The sequence below is a fragment of the Anguilla anguilla genome, chromosome 7 (genome assembly GCF_013347855.1).
Source record: "Anguilla anguilla isolate fAngAng1 chromosome 7, fAngAng1.pri, whole genome shotgun sequence".
NCBI lineage: Eukaryota > Metazoa > Chordata > Actinopteri > Anguilliformes > Anguillidae > Anguilla > Anguilla anguilla.
The window spans coordinates 53,395,652-53,413,254 of record NC_049207.1 but is presented as its reverse complement, the minus strand read 5'-3'; the positions used below and the strand labels follow the sequence as shown (position 1 = coordinate 53,413,254).

The 17,603-nt window shown below is 48.7% G+C and overlaps 1 protein-coding gene across 3 annotated transcripts in view; it reads left to right on the top strand.

Annotated features, from left to right (window-relative positions):
- LOC118232454 (storkhead-box protein 2-like) overlaps nt 1-17,603 on the top strand; it is a 54,670-nt gene that overhangs the window by 31,491 nt on the left and 5,576 nt on the right. For all 3 annotated transcript variants that reach the window (XM_035427448.1, XM_035427447.1, XM_035427449.1), the window contains 2 exons: nt 8,928-9,080; nt 15,012-17,334. In XM_035427448.1, coding sequence (XP_035283339.1) covers nt 8,928-9,080; nt 15,012-17,334 — 2,476 coding nt within the window. The remainder of the gene's footprint in view (nt 1-8,927; nt 9,081-15,011; nt 17,335-17,603) is intronic.

Genomic DNA, 17,603 nt, shown 5'->3' with positions numbered 1-17,603 from the left:
TAAGACAATCCGTTTGTTGTATTTTTATCACCCAGCCCTCCCTTGGCGAACCCTCCTCTGTGGGCTTTGCCTGGTGGCATTACATGAAGGCAGCTCTGGGTTATGTCATGTGAGATAATACCGTCAGTCGGAATTTAATCAGGAGTCAGGAAATGACCTCAATCTTTGGTAGCTTTGTATCATTTTTGAGCAAGGATTAAAATTTTTTTTTTTTTTTAGGTGTCACTTTTTTGCCGGCTTTTTATCTGTAAATGTTTTTTTGAAAAGCAGAACTTTTGACTATGTGGTAATGTGTGTTTTTTTGTTTGTGTCTATGAAACATAATCGTACATGATGTAAAGTCTTGTGTTCGCATTGGGCACCTTTGAAAGATTGCGTTGGGACATTGGGGCGCGGTGTCTTGAGGTTGGGGGGATTGGGTGGACAGTTACCTTTGGAATCAGAGTTAATGTTCACAACCTACTGCAGGTGAGGTTCATTACAATCCTCAAATCATCCACCTGATCAGTGCCTGGTAGTCAGTCGAAATGGCACACTTCTCAATGTGGTCTGTGTGGTTAGATTCCAGCTTGGTACTTTACACAAGCCAATGAACAGGACTCTGTAACTATGCTAACACCATAGAGCTACTCCAAACTTAGAACAATACTATTAAATGAGCTACCAGTCATACCCAAGTCCTTGACTCTTTTTTTTCTTTCAGCTGACGTACTTTTGCGCAAGTTAATGATCTCTGCTCTGTGTAATTGCTAGTTAAACACGGACTGAAAAGATGGCTGCAAACAGGCTTAAGATTTCCGAGATGAGGAATGTTATGGTTTTTTCTGAAATATGACAGGTCTAAATGAAACAATATGTTTCCCTCCGCGAAAGTATTTTATAAACCCCTTGGAGTAGCTCGTCGAATGTCTACACTGGACCACAGCCCTACAGTCTACATCTCAATGTGTTTCTGATTATTTGACAAATAGCTGCTGCAAATAAAACGGAAAATTGTTTCAGAGTCTGAGATTTATGTGCCCCTCAGCTGTTATGCATTTTTCCACTAAGACCGAATGTTTGCGGACCATGTCTAAACCCCAAATATGTCCTCTGCAGGGGTGCTGTATTTACATTAATATCAATGTTAACACAACTTCTTGATATATTGCTATCAGGAGGGGGATCTAGAATGTTGTATATCAGCAAGTTTGTAGCCACTGACAGATCATGGTTCAATGCACAGGCATGTACCGTGTGAAATTTTGAGATGGAAATAAGGTGCCATGTGCTTCAAGTACACACTAACTTATTCACTGAGCATGTTATTGCCTGAGCTGCAGATACCAAACCAAAAAATGCATCTTCAAGAGTTTTGCAAAAGCTTTTAAAATGGCGTGTCGAAATTCAAACTACATTTTTTATTTTCCAATGGAAGTTTGAGGTCAGGAAGCTGATTGTCAGGTTTAATCTGTGTGTAGTCCCAAAAACCTTGAGTTCATTTCCCTGCTAGATTTATCTTGCGCTTAATAGACCTGTTGCCAAGCCCCATATGGCTTGTATCCCCTGACACCTTGCTACTAACACTCAAAATCATTACTCTTTCATGTAAATAGTTGAACAGGGACTATGGCTTCCTCTCCTGTGAATCTGTAATATCTCTTTTTGCTTGTGTAATGGGTAGACTCCTACTGTCCCCTTACTGTCAGCAGTTAAGGCTGTGCTGGAGAGCTGTTCTGTAGATTTGGTGCTCACTTCCTTGTTTTCAGAGACAACATGGTCAGCATTGACCATGGACCATGGATCCAGCCAGATTCTGAATGTGACAATCTCCTGCCACCATCGTCCCTTGTTGCCAGTGTAATTTTCTTGTCATAAATGTTGAATTACGTGTTTCTGTAACACGTCTTCTTCCTGTCACAGTCAGATCTGGGTAAAATACATATTTGTTTTCGATTCAAATACTTTTCTACGCTTTACTGATCTTGTCTGGTGTATTGGAACCAATGAAATACTCTGAAAAAATCCAAACCCCGCCTTCTGGTCATGTTGGCAGGCTCAGTTACAACAGGCAAGATCAATAGAGCACAGAAATGTATTTGAATCCAAAAACAATTACGTATTTGACCCAGGTCTGGTCACAATACACATGCGCCATATTTGTCCATAAGTGCATAGCATCTGCTGGAATAGGTGGTCCCACGCAGTTCTGACCAATCGGGGCTGGGATAGATTAACGCTGAGGGATTTTTAATGCGTTTGAGGCTAAGCTGAGTTTGTCTCTGTGATCCTGCCGTTGAGAAATGATGTCACCCAGCTTATTGTTTGCCTGCTTGGTGGAAAACAAGGATTTGTGGCAAGAGGCACATATTCTCGCATTAGCCACATGTATGCTATTGTAGCGTGGTGGTTTGAATTTAAGTGTCGTCTACACCATATCAGCTGTTACTGACCGTTACCCGCAGCAACGGACCTTTTACCCAAGCCACCAATCTGAGAGCAGATGAAATATTCATGCTTTAGAGTTTTCAAATTCCATTGTGTTTATTAGTATATCAATGTTAACTCGAACACATTTTAAAAAGCAAGTTCAGATGGTCTGTCTCTTGCACACTTAAACTACATGACAAAGAGCATTCGTAGGGTCTCTCATTTTTGAGAGAACCCTATAATTGTAGGCTCACAAATGGATGTATTTTTTTTACATCCATGGCTGGAACTGAACTATTAGCTGTTGAAGCAGTTAAGCAAGTCTGCGCATAAAGTATAAATCAGCCTGGAGGTGGTTAAATGACAATGTGGTTGCACCAGGTCCCCTTGTAGCCTGTTTTATAGCCATTTATAGCTTGTCAGCTTCTGTTCAAACTCTCCCCCTCCCCCACCCTCTTACAACCTCTCTTTCTGCACCCTCACGCCCAGGCACACACTGACCGCATTGTCAGAGCAAGCTTGCTGTCTCATTCCCTGCTGCACATTTCTGTCCACTTGCACAACGTTGTTCTGGGCCAGATGGCTGAACTGGCTAAACCCGTAAACAGGTGTAATGATGAAGATGTTATTTCACTGCTGTTACATTCGTTAGGCCCCCTTTGCACATTCCAGGTGATTTAGAAGCACTGTCGTTTCCCGACCCTCCTGAACTACCCCAGCAGGATGTTCCTGCTCTGCCCCTCTCTAAATAAATAACGAAAGAAAACTGAAAACCCCTTTTTCTCCGGTCCAGCCCAGATATCTCAAACACGTGACAGGACGCGTTTTAAGGTGAACCCAGAATGCAACGCTCCACCGTTAATTTTTAATTAGCAAAAGGGAGAGATTGGGGGGGGGGATTGTGTGTGTGTGTGTGCGTGTGGGGGTGGGGGGTACATACAGCGGACACAGAGTGCAACTGGGATGCGTTGCCATGACAACGGGTTCAGCAGGCCGTCCACAAGCCTGCGTTGTCAGTGGGCATCGGCTGGGGAGGGAGCTTTTTCGAAAGCCACAATTGTGATTGGTCACGCCTCCCTCGTCTTTGTGCGGACTGGGGCATGCTGGGTAAGACCCCGGAGTGAATGCTCATTTGTCTGAAGGCTCCCGGCTAAAGACCTGCTATTGAATCTCGCAGGGATTAGACGGAGGAGTGTGAGAAAGGGCCGAGGTACTGAATATCTCATTTCTTTCTCTTTCTTTCTTTCTTTCCCTCTCTTTTTTGTGTGTGCGTCGGGTACACCGTGTTACAGGGCAGCTGAGGGGGAGGGATGAAACGAGTTAGAAGCAGTAGGGCTCAGATAAAGATGCATGGACTGGCCGTACGGAATCGTCTTCTATCACGGAACCACGCCAAGACGTTGTTGTTGTTGTTTGGGTTTTTTTTTTGTCCTGGCAGTTTCCCAACACTTTGTGGAGGGGGAAGGAGGGGGGGGATAAGACACCAATGACCCCAAACGTGTTGCTATTTTTGCAGAGGTAACCAGTCCCGACTCTCACTGGCAGTTCTGGTTTTCTGAGATTTCTCCAGCCTTGCTCGGTAGTTCGGTATAACGCTCCATGTTTTTTTTAGAGGTTCCATGTTGTCCTGAGCGCTCAGTTTAAGGTTCATTCAGGGGTCGAGCTGAATAGTTGTCTGAGGGATGAGCTAAGTGTCACCATAGCCCATGTTTTAGATATTCTAGCAGTACTGCTCATCGGATTGCAACACTGCAAAAGAGTTACGTTAATTTAAATGGTTTGAGGGAAGGGATTTCCTCAAAGTAGGGTAAATTAACCTGCTCAGATATTCACTGGTCTTTTTGCAGAAAGTTAAACACTATTTCTTTTTTAAATTTAGTTATGATGACATTTTAAGTTGACTTTGAGTTGGAAATTAGGTTTTTTAGTCTACTCATTATTGTCAAACTGCGGTAGGATGTGTTAGTTTCTGTAAGGACTGTGAAAGACATATTTTCTGTGTTTGTTAGCGTAACTGTGTGTTGAATTTTACAGACAGTATGGCACCTTCTGCGGATAATGTTAATCATTTCTGTGAATTTGTGGTCCTTAATATTTTTATTTCAGGGCTTGTTTTTTTAATTCCGATGAACAAATAGGGTATGCCTGCAATATCTCTCCACACAATGATTTATTTGTTTAAATTGGGCAGTTGAGCAAAAAGCAAATTGCCTCAGTATGGGAGAGGGGCCACCAAGGTCTGCTGTGTACTGTTGCGCTGGCATGGCAACATGGTTATTTAATCCAAAACGTCTGCAGTCCACACTGATGTATTGCAGTGTATGTAATGGGGGGGGGGGGGGGGGGGGCAGAACAGGCACGTTTCATCAGCTTCAAGACTGAGTTCAGTTTTACATTCTCTTTACCGAAATTTGGGGTGCTGCAACATGCTGTTTTCTCTGAGTGGGGGGGGGGGTGGGGGGTGTGGGGGGGGGGGCGGAGGGATTGGGGGGATTGGGAGCGGAAGGTGTACTTATCAGCTCGGCCCGAGGGAAGCAGTCAGCAACAAATTATGAACAGGAGCCTGCATGCACTTCCTATCCCAAAAGTCTGTTTAAAAAGAGGACGGAACATCCAGGTGAATCTGCCGTGCACTTGTGTCAATTTAGTTTGCACTCCTTACATGTGTAAAGGTGATTTTCGGAGAGTGCGCACGAGACGGTCTTTTGAAACGGATTGTGAAACCTGGAGCACACGCTGACACGCTAGCGCTCTCGGTAAACCAGAATTTCTCGTTATATTAATGATTTAAATTGCCTCTGTTCCTCACCTCCCCCTTGCTTTTCTCCTTTGGATATGTCCTCTACCCGGTTAGATTGTATTGCTCCTCGTTTACCTCATTAAAGCTAAAACCAACACTCTCAAATCAAAGTCAATAAAGTCTCCCGGTCTTTACCTTGCCTATTCAAAACCATTTATAGACCTAAACCTTTCTTGTAAAGAGTTTTTTGTAATGTGAAAATGCACCTGGTTTGTCTTTGTTCTTTAGCTTCCCTGTCAAACAGAATTCACCCCTTTCTGGAGGAGAAGAAACGAACAGAAAGCATGTCATGCACTGACATGAGGACAGGGAAGTGTTTTTTTGGGCGGCATGCACATCTGTGCTTTTTAGCCAAGACCGCAAGCTCTTGAGCTCCACTGACATTAAAAGAAAACATAATTTTTTAAAAAAAGCTAGTTACCTTTGAGAACGCTAACCCCCAAAACAAAACGAAAAGAATACAACAAATTTGTCAGCGTTTACACAAAGGAGGTCGTTGAATGGGTGTCAGAGAGGACGAGGAGCAGACGGGAGATCCGGGGAGGAACGGGTCGAGCTCGGCTGTGTCCCCTCAGCGCCTCCGCCCGGATAGCGAGCGACTCCGGACCGGATCTGCGCTGACTCCAGGCCCAGAATCGGGCCAGATCCGGCCCGGCGTCGCTCGCTCGCTCGCTCTCTGGGCGGCTCCGCGGGCCTTACGTCTGGGCCTCACTCGTCGCCGTGACGTCCGATCTCCATTCCGGTCCGTGAAAGACGAGCGCGGAGAGGCCGGACAGAAGCGTCTGTCAGCAGCTGCGCAGGGGCCGTGTTCTCACTTCTAGATCGTTCTAAACCGCACCGTTGACACACCTGGGGGGAGCCAGTTCCGCGGGGCCGTCCGTTAAAACGACGGTCCGAGCGCAGGTGCTGCTTTAGCACCTCGCAGACAGGTTCGAGGTGCGGCCTGCTTAGTTTAACGATCCTTTGCTTATTTTAATTCGGTTGTGAGCTCTACCTGGGGGAAATATATAAGGCACAGTACATATGCATTAATCTAAAAGGCTGAATTAAAATTGCTGATATATGGGGTTATGGCAGAGTCAGCCAGCGAATATTCAGAGTCCGCGCTGTAAATTGAACTTACCTTCAGGGGATTGGATATTGAGGTAACTGCGGTGGTATTTTTTTTTTTTCTCAGGGATATAGAATGTATTGAGAGGTTTATTCTGGCATATTCCCCTGCTTCTGGTCTTGCATTTATTATACGTCGCAGAGGTTAGTGTCGGGCATACGGTTACGATGTACTAATTTAAGCCAAATTCCCACTCGGGGGATTCTGGGAGCTCTTAAGTGTATTTATGGCCTCTCTTTGGAAAATGATCTGTTGTTTAACTTACGGCTATCGTTTAACACGAGTGGTGCTTGAAACGCATGTTTACGTTTCGCTTGCGATGCCGGCGAATTAAGTCGGATGGACCCAAGCACACATCAAGCAAAATGGCCGCTTTGTAAATGTTTTCCACATCCGGCAAACTTCTCCAGACCTGCAGTTTTCCACGGAACAACCCACGCCGCTTTGTCCCACTAATCCATTACTTTAATCAAGTGATGGGATGGAAATTTGCAAACGAAACATCTGGAGATGCCTCATCTTGAACTGGCATGTTTATGTTTGTCTCTGAACTCTTAGTACACTGTATATTTTTCTTCCTGTGTGTTCTTGGTCTTACCCTTCTTGCCCTGGCTGACCCCTGTCTGACCCCCGTACACACACAGGTGACATGACTGCCATCATCCACTTCCTGTTCCCACCACAATAAGATTGACCCCCCCACCCACCACCACCACCACCACGTTCCATATTTGTATTCTCCCAATAGCGTTGGTTGATATTTAGTGTTCGAGTCTCCGGGCTGTGTTCACACTGCATGGCAGTGATCCTGGCTTTGGAAGAGCGTACCAGTAGCCCAGGGATTTTCCCCACGTCCATCAAGGGTGTTATGGGATAGCCTGTCCAGCTTGTGGGAGTTGCGTGAGATGGACAGGTTGTTGGCTGATGTTTAAAATGCTCAGTGGTTAATGTGATTAAGGGAGGCTGTTGTTAGGGGCATTTGGCTTGACCGTGGAGTCCTAAGTTTGGTCCTATATAGAAGGCTGTTTTTGTTTTTCCTAGCAACAGGGCATTTGTTGCTAAGAATACTGAGTGTGTGGTTACACTCAGCGGCGCAAGTTGAGGCTAAATATTTATGCCAAATTTTTAAAAGAACAGAAGCACATAAACAAAACTAATCCAATTACTGTCAGTCACCCGTTCATAGTACTTGAAAAGAAACTTCAATTGTATTGGTGATAATATTTGTGCAATATTTAGCAAATATTTATGTGTAGACACATGAAATCAAACACACACACCACATTATGTATTACATCTTTTTGTGTATGGTGTCACTGTTGGAAGGTGGTTTTTGATGTATAAAATGGGAAATAAAAGACAGTGGGCTGCTATTTGCAAACACAATGGAGCAATGCACTGTGGGATTGCTGGCTCTCTCTCGCTCCGTAGTCTCTGTGTCTGACTTCCTGGCATCCAGGGGTGTGGGTTTGTCACGGCTGTTGATTTTCATTGATGTGTTTCCATTCGGCCGAATGCTTTTGTGTCAAATCGGTGACTGTTAAAACCCCCCCCCCCCCCCCGCCACAAAGAGGGAAATCTGTCACTCATTTTCGTTAATGTCATGATTGAGCGGTTATTCAGAGGCTACAGGAACGCCCAAGACACCGCGCGTATGATTTAAGCCAGGGATTGTGACAACTTCTTGGCACGTCCTCTGAAACGACAGCCCTAATGCTTTACCCCGAGGGCTCACAATGCTTTTGTGTTGATATATTAGCCATTTTATGTGTTTGTACAGCAACTATGGTTCAGCCGATGCCAGAACTGTTCGCTCCGCTTTATTTTCTTTTGCTCCGTTGTGGTCCTCCAAAACAAAACTTGTGGTTCTCGGTGGAAAGTCTGACTTGTGAAAACTGGAGAAGGCATTTGTAGACGGGAGCCAAGGCTTGTTTGAGTAAAATAAGCGATTTTGCACATTTATGGTTCAAAAAGCATCAAAACCTCTGAATAATGGCAATGTCTGCTTGCTTCTTGGGCTGATGCATTTTGTCAGTGCAGCTTGGAGACTTGCAAAGTGAAGGCAGACTTCATTTTAAATATTGCAGCTTCTGCTAATTTTCGGTTTGTGCAGCCAACTTGCTTTGCGAAAGTTAGTTTTGACTGACCCAATAATAATCGGAGCCTAACTGGCTAGCTTTTTATAATGTACAGCAGAGGCGAAGGATCACCCAGTCCTCTGGTCTCTGCAGAGCATTTCAGTAATAATAATAATAATGACTTGTATTAATATAGCTTTTTACAGTGATGAGGTGGAAACTCTCCTCAACCACCACCAATGTGTAGCACCCAACTGGGATATGTACGGCAGCCATTTTGTGCCAGAACACTCACCAAACATCAGCTGAGGTGGAGAAGGGGCGGAAGATTTCTCAGCCAATCAAACTGGGGGGAGATGATCAGGCGGCAGGTTGAGAGAGCCGGGTTGAGAGTTTAGCCAGGACACCGGGGAACGCCCCTGCTCTTTGCCATGCGTTTAGCCAGGACACCGGGGAACCCCCCTGCTCTTTGCGATGCATGCCGTGGGATTTCGGCCTGTGACCGTGGCACCCTCCTGTCTCCTCACAGGTGATGTGTCCCCCATCAGCATGTCCCCCATCAGCCAGTCCCAGTTCATCCCACTGGGGGAGATCCTGTGTCTCGCCATCTCCGCCATGAACGCCGCACGCAAGCCCGTGTCCCAGGAAGGGCTGATGGAGCACTTAGCCACCTGTTTCCCAGGTACAGTGCTAACACGCGCGCTCTCACACTCACACTCACACTGTGACGTCTCTCTCTCTCTCTCTCTCTCTCTCTCTCTCTCTCTCTCACACACACACACACGCACAAACAACACATATGACACATACACACACGGATTAACACACATACGTATGTACATAGACATATATACGCACATGAATACGATCATACAGAATCGCAAATGTACACACCCTTGTCTCCACTGACATACACTGTGTACAGAAATGTAATTATCAATGAGGTGCTGTGTGGTGCTGCAGAATGGCCTTCCCTGCATGTGTTCCTCAGTATGTAACGAATGGTGTGTGGCTCATTACATACAAGCTCATAATTGGTTTTCTTACAACTACTGTACAGAGAATACATTAATACATAAACTGGGGAACAATTATCTTGGATTGTATTGAACAAAACCGGTCCGATCTCAAACTGTGTTCAAGATAACTGAAATTATAACCCTGCAACTTTCCATAAATTTTCCATATTGCCATCACTTGACTGGTAACAGTAGTAAAAATGATCCTGGCTAGTTGAAGGGGTGTTAGCGTGTTGAACGTCACACAGTCACACTTCCTATTTCTGTTCTCTATTTCACATTGTGAAAATGCACAAGACTGAGGTGAGGGACAGATCTGCAGATATACAACATGTCCGTCTTTTTAAAAAATCTGACGTTTATACTGTGACAGTAAAGACGTGATCAACTGCAGTGCCACAGCAGTCCTGTTCTTACGCCGAGCATAAGTCAGTTTTCTGAACTGTATTGTATTTGACGCCTTCCTTTATTTTTTTCCAGTGAACTTGGCTGTTAGGCCAGCATTCATTACCAGACAAATTTAACATGACAGCGGATTGAAAATCATTACTGTCGCACTAACTCAGAGCGATACTCTGGGAATAATAGTAGCATCTTTGTGCCCCTAACCCCATTTAAATAAGAATAAATATGGGGAGCGTTAGCAAAAGACCAGGCCAGCACCCTTAGAAGAGAGTGTCAGGATAGACAACGTGCGCTACGTTCATCCATTATTGGAATCTGCTGGCAATTATCGTAATTGTTGGAAGCAACCGCACAGTGAATTATGTCACGACCACGATACACTACAAAGACTGCAGCCAGAAGCAGCTTTTAAGGGTCCCCTGACAGTGAGACAAGGGTTCGCGTTCTCGGTTTGAAAGGCTTTTAGAGCATGTGAATGAAGTCCTATTGCAAAACTCCTGCGATGCAGATAACTCGAAGTCACAGAAGTTTTAAAGTTTATCGGGCGACATGGGGGCGTGATTTAATTCATACATGCTGTCTGAAGGTGTGTGCTCTAGTTCATACGTGATGCTGAGCAGACACGCGTGTCCTCTCGTCCGCTCCTGAAGCTTTTTGTGCCCCCACACACCTCTGAGGGGTACCATAGTCCTGCTCTCCGTCCACATCAGCACCCCAACCTTGACTGAGGGTCACACTGAACCAACCTGGAGCAGCTGAGGAATTTGGGGGGGGGGGGGAGTTATGGATTATTCAGTCACTGAATAAATGGAGACCGCAGTCCGTTTTGCAGCGCTCCAGTTTGGCTCCAGCGCCTGCTTCAGTAGGACGGCGAGCGTAACTCCTCCGGGGGAAGCCGTAGCCGAGCAGCTCTGCTCAGAATCTCCTCCGGCTCGTCCTCTGGATGCCTTTCGCTTCACTTCCTTTTTCTCATTCCTCAAATGTCTGGGGCGTTTTTTTTTTTAAGTCACCGGTTTTTTGGCGCGAGCTCTCGAGCGCTCATCGGATTACTTGGGCGCATGTGTCTGGCGTGACCGTAATTCAGTGGAGCAGTTCTGACTGGGACGGGACGTCTGGAGTTTTCGCGAAATTCAGACGAAGGTGCGGAGGTCCAGTTTCGGGGACCGCGGTTGTTCTTGGAGGGCCTTCCCGCTGATCTGTTTTCTGTTTGCCTGAGCCGATACGATCACACTTTACAGCTGTTTCCCTGAACGGGGAGTAAAAGCAGCAGAAGTGAACTGAAAACATCCAATATAATTTTTTGGACGTCCACTTTCACGTTCCTTTTGGGTGTCGTTAGCACTATATCTAACACTTTAAAATATTGAAAATATTACCAATATTATATGTAAAATTATATCCAGGTGTGACGACGAGTACATTTATTTTAAAGCATAAAACTGTAAAATTACAGACTTCGGTCTAAGGGGGATCGCAGACGGGAATTTTACAAAATCAGATTTTAAATAAGGCCTCCGTGACCTGCGTGCGTGTTTCATGTGTGTATATGTGTATGTGTGTGTGCGTGCGTGTGCATGCGTGTGAATGTGTGTGTGTGTGCGCGTGTGTGTGTGCATGCATGTGAATGTGTATGTGTGTGTGCGTGTGTGTGTATGTGTGTAGGTGTGTGTGTGTGTGTGTGTGCATGCGTGTGAATGTGTATGTGTGTGTGTATGTGTGTGTGTGCGTGTGTGTGTAGGTGTGTGTGTGTGCGTGTGTGTGTGAATGTGTATGTGTGTGCGTGTGCATGCGTGTGAATGTGTATGTGTGTGCGTGTGTGTGTATGTGTGTGTGTGTGTGTGTGTGTGTGTGTGTGCATGCGTGTGTATGTGTATGTGTATGTGTGTGCGTGTGTGTGAATGTGTATGTGTGTGCGTGTGTGTGTATGTGTGTATGTGTGTGTGTGTAGGGGGGGCTCGGGAGGACTGAAGGGCAGTGAGGACAGTTCAGCGGTGAAACATTGATCAGAAGGTTTCCCAGCCAACACCGATTTCTCCTCTACACAGATTGGCAGATGGATTCTGTTGGTCCTCAACAGTACACAGTACCGTAGGTCACATCCAATAATAAAGAGGACACACATTGGGTTTATCGGAGTAACGTTAAACCCAGAATTATGTCGATATCTCATTACAGCCAGTGGCTTTGTGACGCGCGCGTACCGTAGCCTTGTGGCCGTCCGTCTCAAACCTGGAAGCTGCTTCTCGACGGCTCCGCTGTTTGAACGCGTCTTTTAATGCCACTTCTCTATCACTGTGGAATATACTACTGACTGGCGTCAAAGAACCCTGCTTCTTACCAGAGAGAGAGAGAGAGAGGGAGAGAGAGAGGGGGGGAGAGAGATAGAGAGAAAGAGGGAGAGGAAGAAGGAGAGAGGGAGAAAGAGACAGAGAGAGAGGGAGAGATGAGAGAGAAAGAGACAGAGACAGAAAGAGAGAGAGAGAGAGAGTTGCATCATGTTGGTATGGCAACTAAACCAGCATGATGTAATTGCAGGCAACACTAAACCCTGACTAGTTAAGGCTTATCTGTTATCCTGGCTTGTCTGTGTTCTGTGTGTGTGTGTGTGTGTGTTTGGGAGCGGAGGGGCACACGAGCAGGGAAGATCCTGAGATAAACGGGTGTAAGTAGGGCACAGTGTCCCTTAACCCCCCCGACCCCCCCACCTGCTCGGCCTGTCCCAGGATGTCGGGCGGGGTGAGATCAGGCTGTGTTTACAGGTCCTGTTCGGGGAAACACCAGGTAATGGCAGGCGTGTCCGCCAAGACGAAAGGACACACACACACACACACACACACGCGTACAGTACACACACGCGCACACTTCGGCGCTGAACCGTTTAAGAAGGCTGATGTAATGACCCTCGGTGGAAAGCGGCCGTTAAATCCCGAGGTAGTCTGCCCGGTGACACGGCGACTTCACCCACGGTGCCTTTGTCTGCCTTTGTCTTGCCGTGCAGCGTGACGCGAGTACCATGTGACTCGGGGAGGGGGGGGGTCCTTGTCTGGGTCTTGCTACAGTATGTGCTCTGCAGCATTCAGTCACGTACAAGCACGTCAATGCATGGAATATCAGAAGAAAAATATATTCCGCTGTTTCCTAATGGAAAAAGTCATCTGCTAAGTGTCTTGCCAGGCTTGGTCCCACAGAAAGAAAATATTTAAAGACTTTCTGTGGCTTTCTTGTTCATGTATTTCATCAGTTAAACCTGTCGTCTCAGCTGTCACCGTTGAAGTTGCAGTGGTTCTGGTAGACTATATGACTATATGACAGATCAGGAGCAGAGAAGTGAACGTGACCAAGGTTTCTCTTTTGTGGGAAACCGAAAGCTGCTCTCAGGTAGAATTTCTGCTGTTAAGGAAGAGTCTCTGCGCGCTGTGATTCCTCTGCGCTCTTCCCTGCTGCGGTTGACCTTGCTGACGTGTGCAGGGAAGGCGATGGGCAGCTGTGGCTATGGAGATGCACTCCTGCCGTTTCCTCCCCTGGTCTGAAGGGAAGCCTCTGTTAGAGTCCACCCGAAGTCCTGGCAGTTGCATTCAGTAGACAGATGGGTGCTGAAGGCCTTTTAAACACTCCCTGCATCCATGTGTCTGCATCCATGCGACTACATCATGTGTCTGCATCCATGCGTCTGCTGCGTCCACACATCTGCTGCGTCCACACGTCTGAATTCCTTGCGTCCGCCTCCATGCGTCCACATGCAGCGGCATGCGATTCCCGACATAATGTGAAAGCATGCGTTTGTGTTCAGCGCTTACAGAAACTTGCTCTTTTTTCGGTTTTCATCGCTAAGGAGAACCGACGGCGGCGGCAGCCGTTCCCGGCCTCTGGGCTCCGCGGATTGGTCTGTAGATTCACGGCGGACGTGAATTCACCGCGGGCCAGTTAGCCGGCCGCACCGCGGCGGGTTTCTGAAAAGGGCACGTCGCCGTGAGAGAGCTCTGACCGAAAGGGGGGGGGGGGGGGGGGGTCGGGGGGGGGGGCCTGCACGTTCAGTTCGGGGACGTTGCATCACGCCTGATTGGCTGAAAGGGCACGATGATGTAACCTGTGGTAATACCTAGAGAAGGATAAAGCAGAACCACAGCACGAGAGCGGAGAGCAGGGCGTGTCTATCTCGCTCAGTTCCTGCCAGTCTACCACGCTTATATCTGAGCCTGGGGCGAGGCTGGATGTCAACAATAAATTCTACACTTCTGCGATTAGAGAGCGAGTAATTGAATCCTGAATCCTATATTGTAAAAAAATAAAAAATAAAAAATAAAAAAAAGTACATTTTTACGCTAAAATATTGGCAACAGGCTTGCCAGAGCTTTACCGTATAAATAATGGTAGGAATATGTTCAGCATATGGTAGCAGGCTGTATATTTAACGAATGTTAAATGCATTACGGTGTTTCAACATAAATAAAACTGCTATTTACGTTTCAGCTGTTTACGATTTCATACCTTTACGGACGTTCGCCGTAAAATTCCCTGACGTCTTTTACTGTGTGGGGATTTGTTGGAAAGCCCACCTATATATAACACCCAGTGAAGTCCAACATATCAACATTATGGTTTTGTTTTACAGATTCATTTTAAGGGGCTACCTTTTTTTCTTTGCACTCATTACCTTTCCTTTGCACTCCAAACACTAAACAGAAAAGGTTTCCCCTAGCAGTGTGTTTTCTCTTGTTCATATTATGGATTAATTTGTTATATTAATCCCTAAAAGTACATTACATTACATTCATTTGGCAGACGCTTTTATCCAAAGCGACGTACAAGAAGTGCATTTTCATGATCGTAGACAACTGCTGAACACGGGTTCAGTAAGGTACAGTTATTTATTTTGTACAGCTATTTCTAGCCGAAAAGTACTATGAGATTACTATTATCTTTTAGCTAATCTGCATTGGATTTCAAGTTCAAAGTGTATCGGCCATTCGTAATTAGTATGTTGGAAGTCTTTGTCTCAAACTGATTGAAATTTAATCAATAAAAGCAGTATATGCAGTCATTACAGTACATATCATGTGTTTCTATACTTGCATATATATTTTCTAAAGGTAGCAACACACATGCAAACACAGAGGATCCCACCAAACAGTGCCATTTTGTGTAAGAACAGATTTTTGACTGCGTGCTCTCTCCTGCGTTCTCCTCAGGTGTCCCGACGCCCAGTCCGGAGATTCTCCGGCACACCCTCAGCATGCTGGTGCGGGAGAGGAAGATTTACCCCTCCCCCGAGGGGTACTTCATCGTCACCCCTCAGACGTACTTTATTACCCCCTCGCTCATTAGGACTAATAGCAAGTGGTATCACCTGGACGAGCGGATACCTGACCGACCGCAGCAGCAATGTACCTCCCCGCAGTCCGGGACGATCACCCCGTCCGCCTCGGGCTGCGTTCGGGAGAGGCCCCACCACAAGAACCACTGCGACTCCTACAACAGCTACCGGGACGACCTGCACAGCATCCACGCCTCCACCCTGCAGAGGAAGTCACCAAAGGACCTCAAGGACCCCCACCCGCCGCCGCCGCCGCACCCCCAGCACCAGGCCTCGGCAACGGAAAAGAGCAAGGGCACCATCAACTTCTCCTTCAAGTCCGACACCCTGACCAAACACAAGGAAGGGAGCGGGGGCGGGGGCGGCGGCGGGGAGAAGCAGTCGAAGAAGTTCGGGCTGAAGCTCTTCAGGCTGAGCTTCAAGAAGGACAAGACGAAGCACCTGGCCACGTTCTCCGCCCAGTTCCCGCCGGAGGAGTGGCCGCTGCGGGACGAGGAGACGCCGGCCGCCATCCCGCGGGACGTGGAGGTGGAGATCATCCGGCGGATCAACCCGGACCTGACGGTGGAGAACGTGATGCGGCACACGGCGGTGATGAAGCGGCTGGAGGAGGAGAAGGCCCAGCGGGGCAAGGCGGGGTCGTCGGCCCAGCACAGCGGCCGCAGCCGGCGAAGCCGGGGTCACCGGAAGGCCCAGGGGAAGTCCCGCTCGCACAGCAAGACGCGGGCATCCCGGGGCGACCCCTCGGAGGGCTCCAACCTGGACCTGGCCGGGGTGGCGCGGGACTACCGGTTCTACAGCTCCTCCCTGGTGAGGTCGCCGCGCGACGCCATGTTCTCCATGGAGCGCAACCGGGGCAAGTACCTGGTGCACAGCAACCCCAACATCGTGGAGTCCCACCTGCCCATCGCGCCGGAGTGGGACGTGTCCGGGGAGCTGGCCAAGAGGAGGACGGAGATGCCCTTCCCCGAGCCCTCCAGGGGGACGTCGCACTTCAAGGTGCACCGCAGCCACAGCCACACCCAGGACAGGAAGTCGCGCAACGAGCGGTCCGACAAGGCCAAAGAGCGGTCCCGGTCCATGGACAACTCCAAAGGCCCGCTGGGGGCGGCCTCCATGGGCCTGCTGGACGACTTCGAGTGCGGCCCGGACGACAGGAGCCGCTACTACACGGACGACGGGACGCTGCGGGCCTCCCAGGTGCCCCGCTACTCGCGAATCATGCTCTCCGCCGCCAGGTTTAACTCCGAGGTCTGCGTGCCCGACATCGGGAAGGGCAACCCGGAGGACTCCAAGGTCTGCAGTCCGCTGGAGAAGAACAAGAGCAGAGACAGTCTGCCGGCCTACGGCGACCTGAAGGCCTGCTCGCCCAAACCCGCCGCCGAGGACTACTTTCAGTGCGGCGCCTCGAACGAAACGTCCCTCACCGCCCCGTCCCCTCTGGGAAAGCCCGATTCCGACACTCTAAAACATTCGGATGGGGTAAAGAAGGGGTCTCCCTCCGACCGGCAAACGCCCCATCTCGCCTCGCCCCATCCCGCGGAGTACAAAGAGGACGCGGCGAAGGGGCAGGGCGGCACGTGTCCGGCGGCGGCTGGCCAGGCGGCCGAGCCGATGCCGAACGGACGCTCGATACACCAGCACAACGCCGACCCCGGTGGGGGCGCGGACAAGCGGAAGGAGATCTTCAGCAAGGACACGCTGTTCAAGCCCCCCCACAACGCGCTTTCGGGGGGCTACGCGGAGAGCGCCTACCCCAAGTCCGGCACGCTGCGGAAGAGCCCGCACGCGAAGTCGGCCGAGGTCCCGGGGGGCCCGGAGCACTTCGACAAGCCGGCCCAGATCTCGCCGTCGCCGGGGGCGTCGGCCCCCCAGGCCCCCGAGCCGGCCCCCTCCTCGGCCGCCGCCGCCGCCGCCGCCTTCGACTACTACAACGTGTCGGACGACGACGACTCTGAGGAGGCGGCGCACAAGAGCGCGGCGGCGGAGGAGAAGGGCCGCGAGGGGGGCGGGACCATGCAGTGGCTGCTGGAGCGCGAGAAGGAGCGGGAGCTGCAGCGCAAGTTCGAGAAGAACCTCACCCTCCTCAGCCCCAAGGAGGGCGACAACAGCGGCAGCCAAAAATCGCCCCACTCGGCCCGCCTGGACAGCATGGACAGCAGCAGCGTCACGGTGGACAGCGGGTTTAACTCCCCACGGTAAGGCCTACGCACCTGCCCCTTTTGCCCCTTTTGCCCCAATGTGCCCCTTTGATTTGATTAAAGAAATTAACATTTGTATTATCGTTGCTGCCCTCAGGAGGGTCTTGTATTAAATTAACTTCGTATGTTCTAGTGCGTCTACCCACGCATACCTCCATCCCTAAAAAAAGACTGATATCTCTGCAAGCTTTGTTTATACTGATTTATTTCCAATGGGTTTACGACTGAGACCACACAGAGAGTTGGCCTTACTAGCTTTCAGCTCT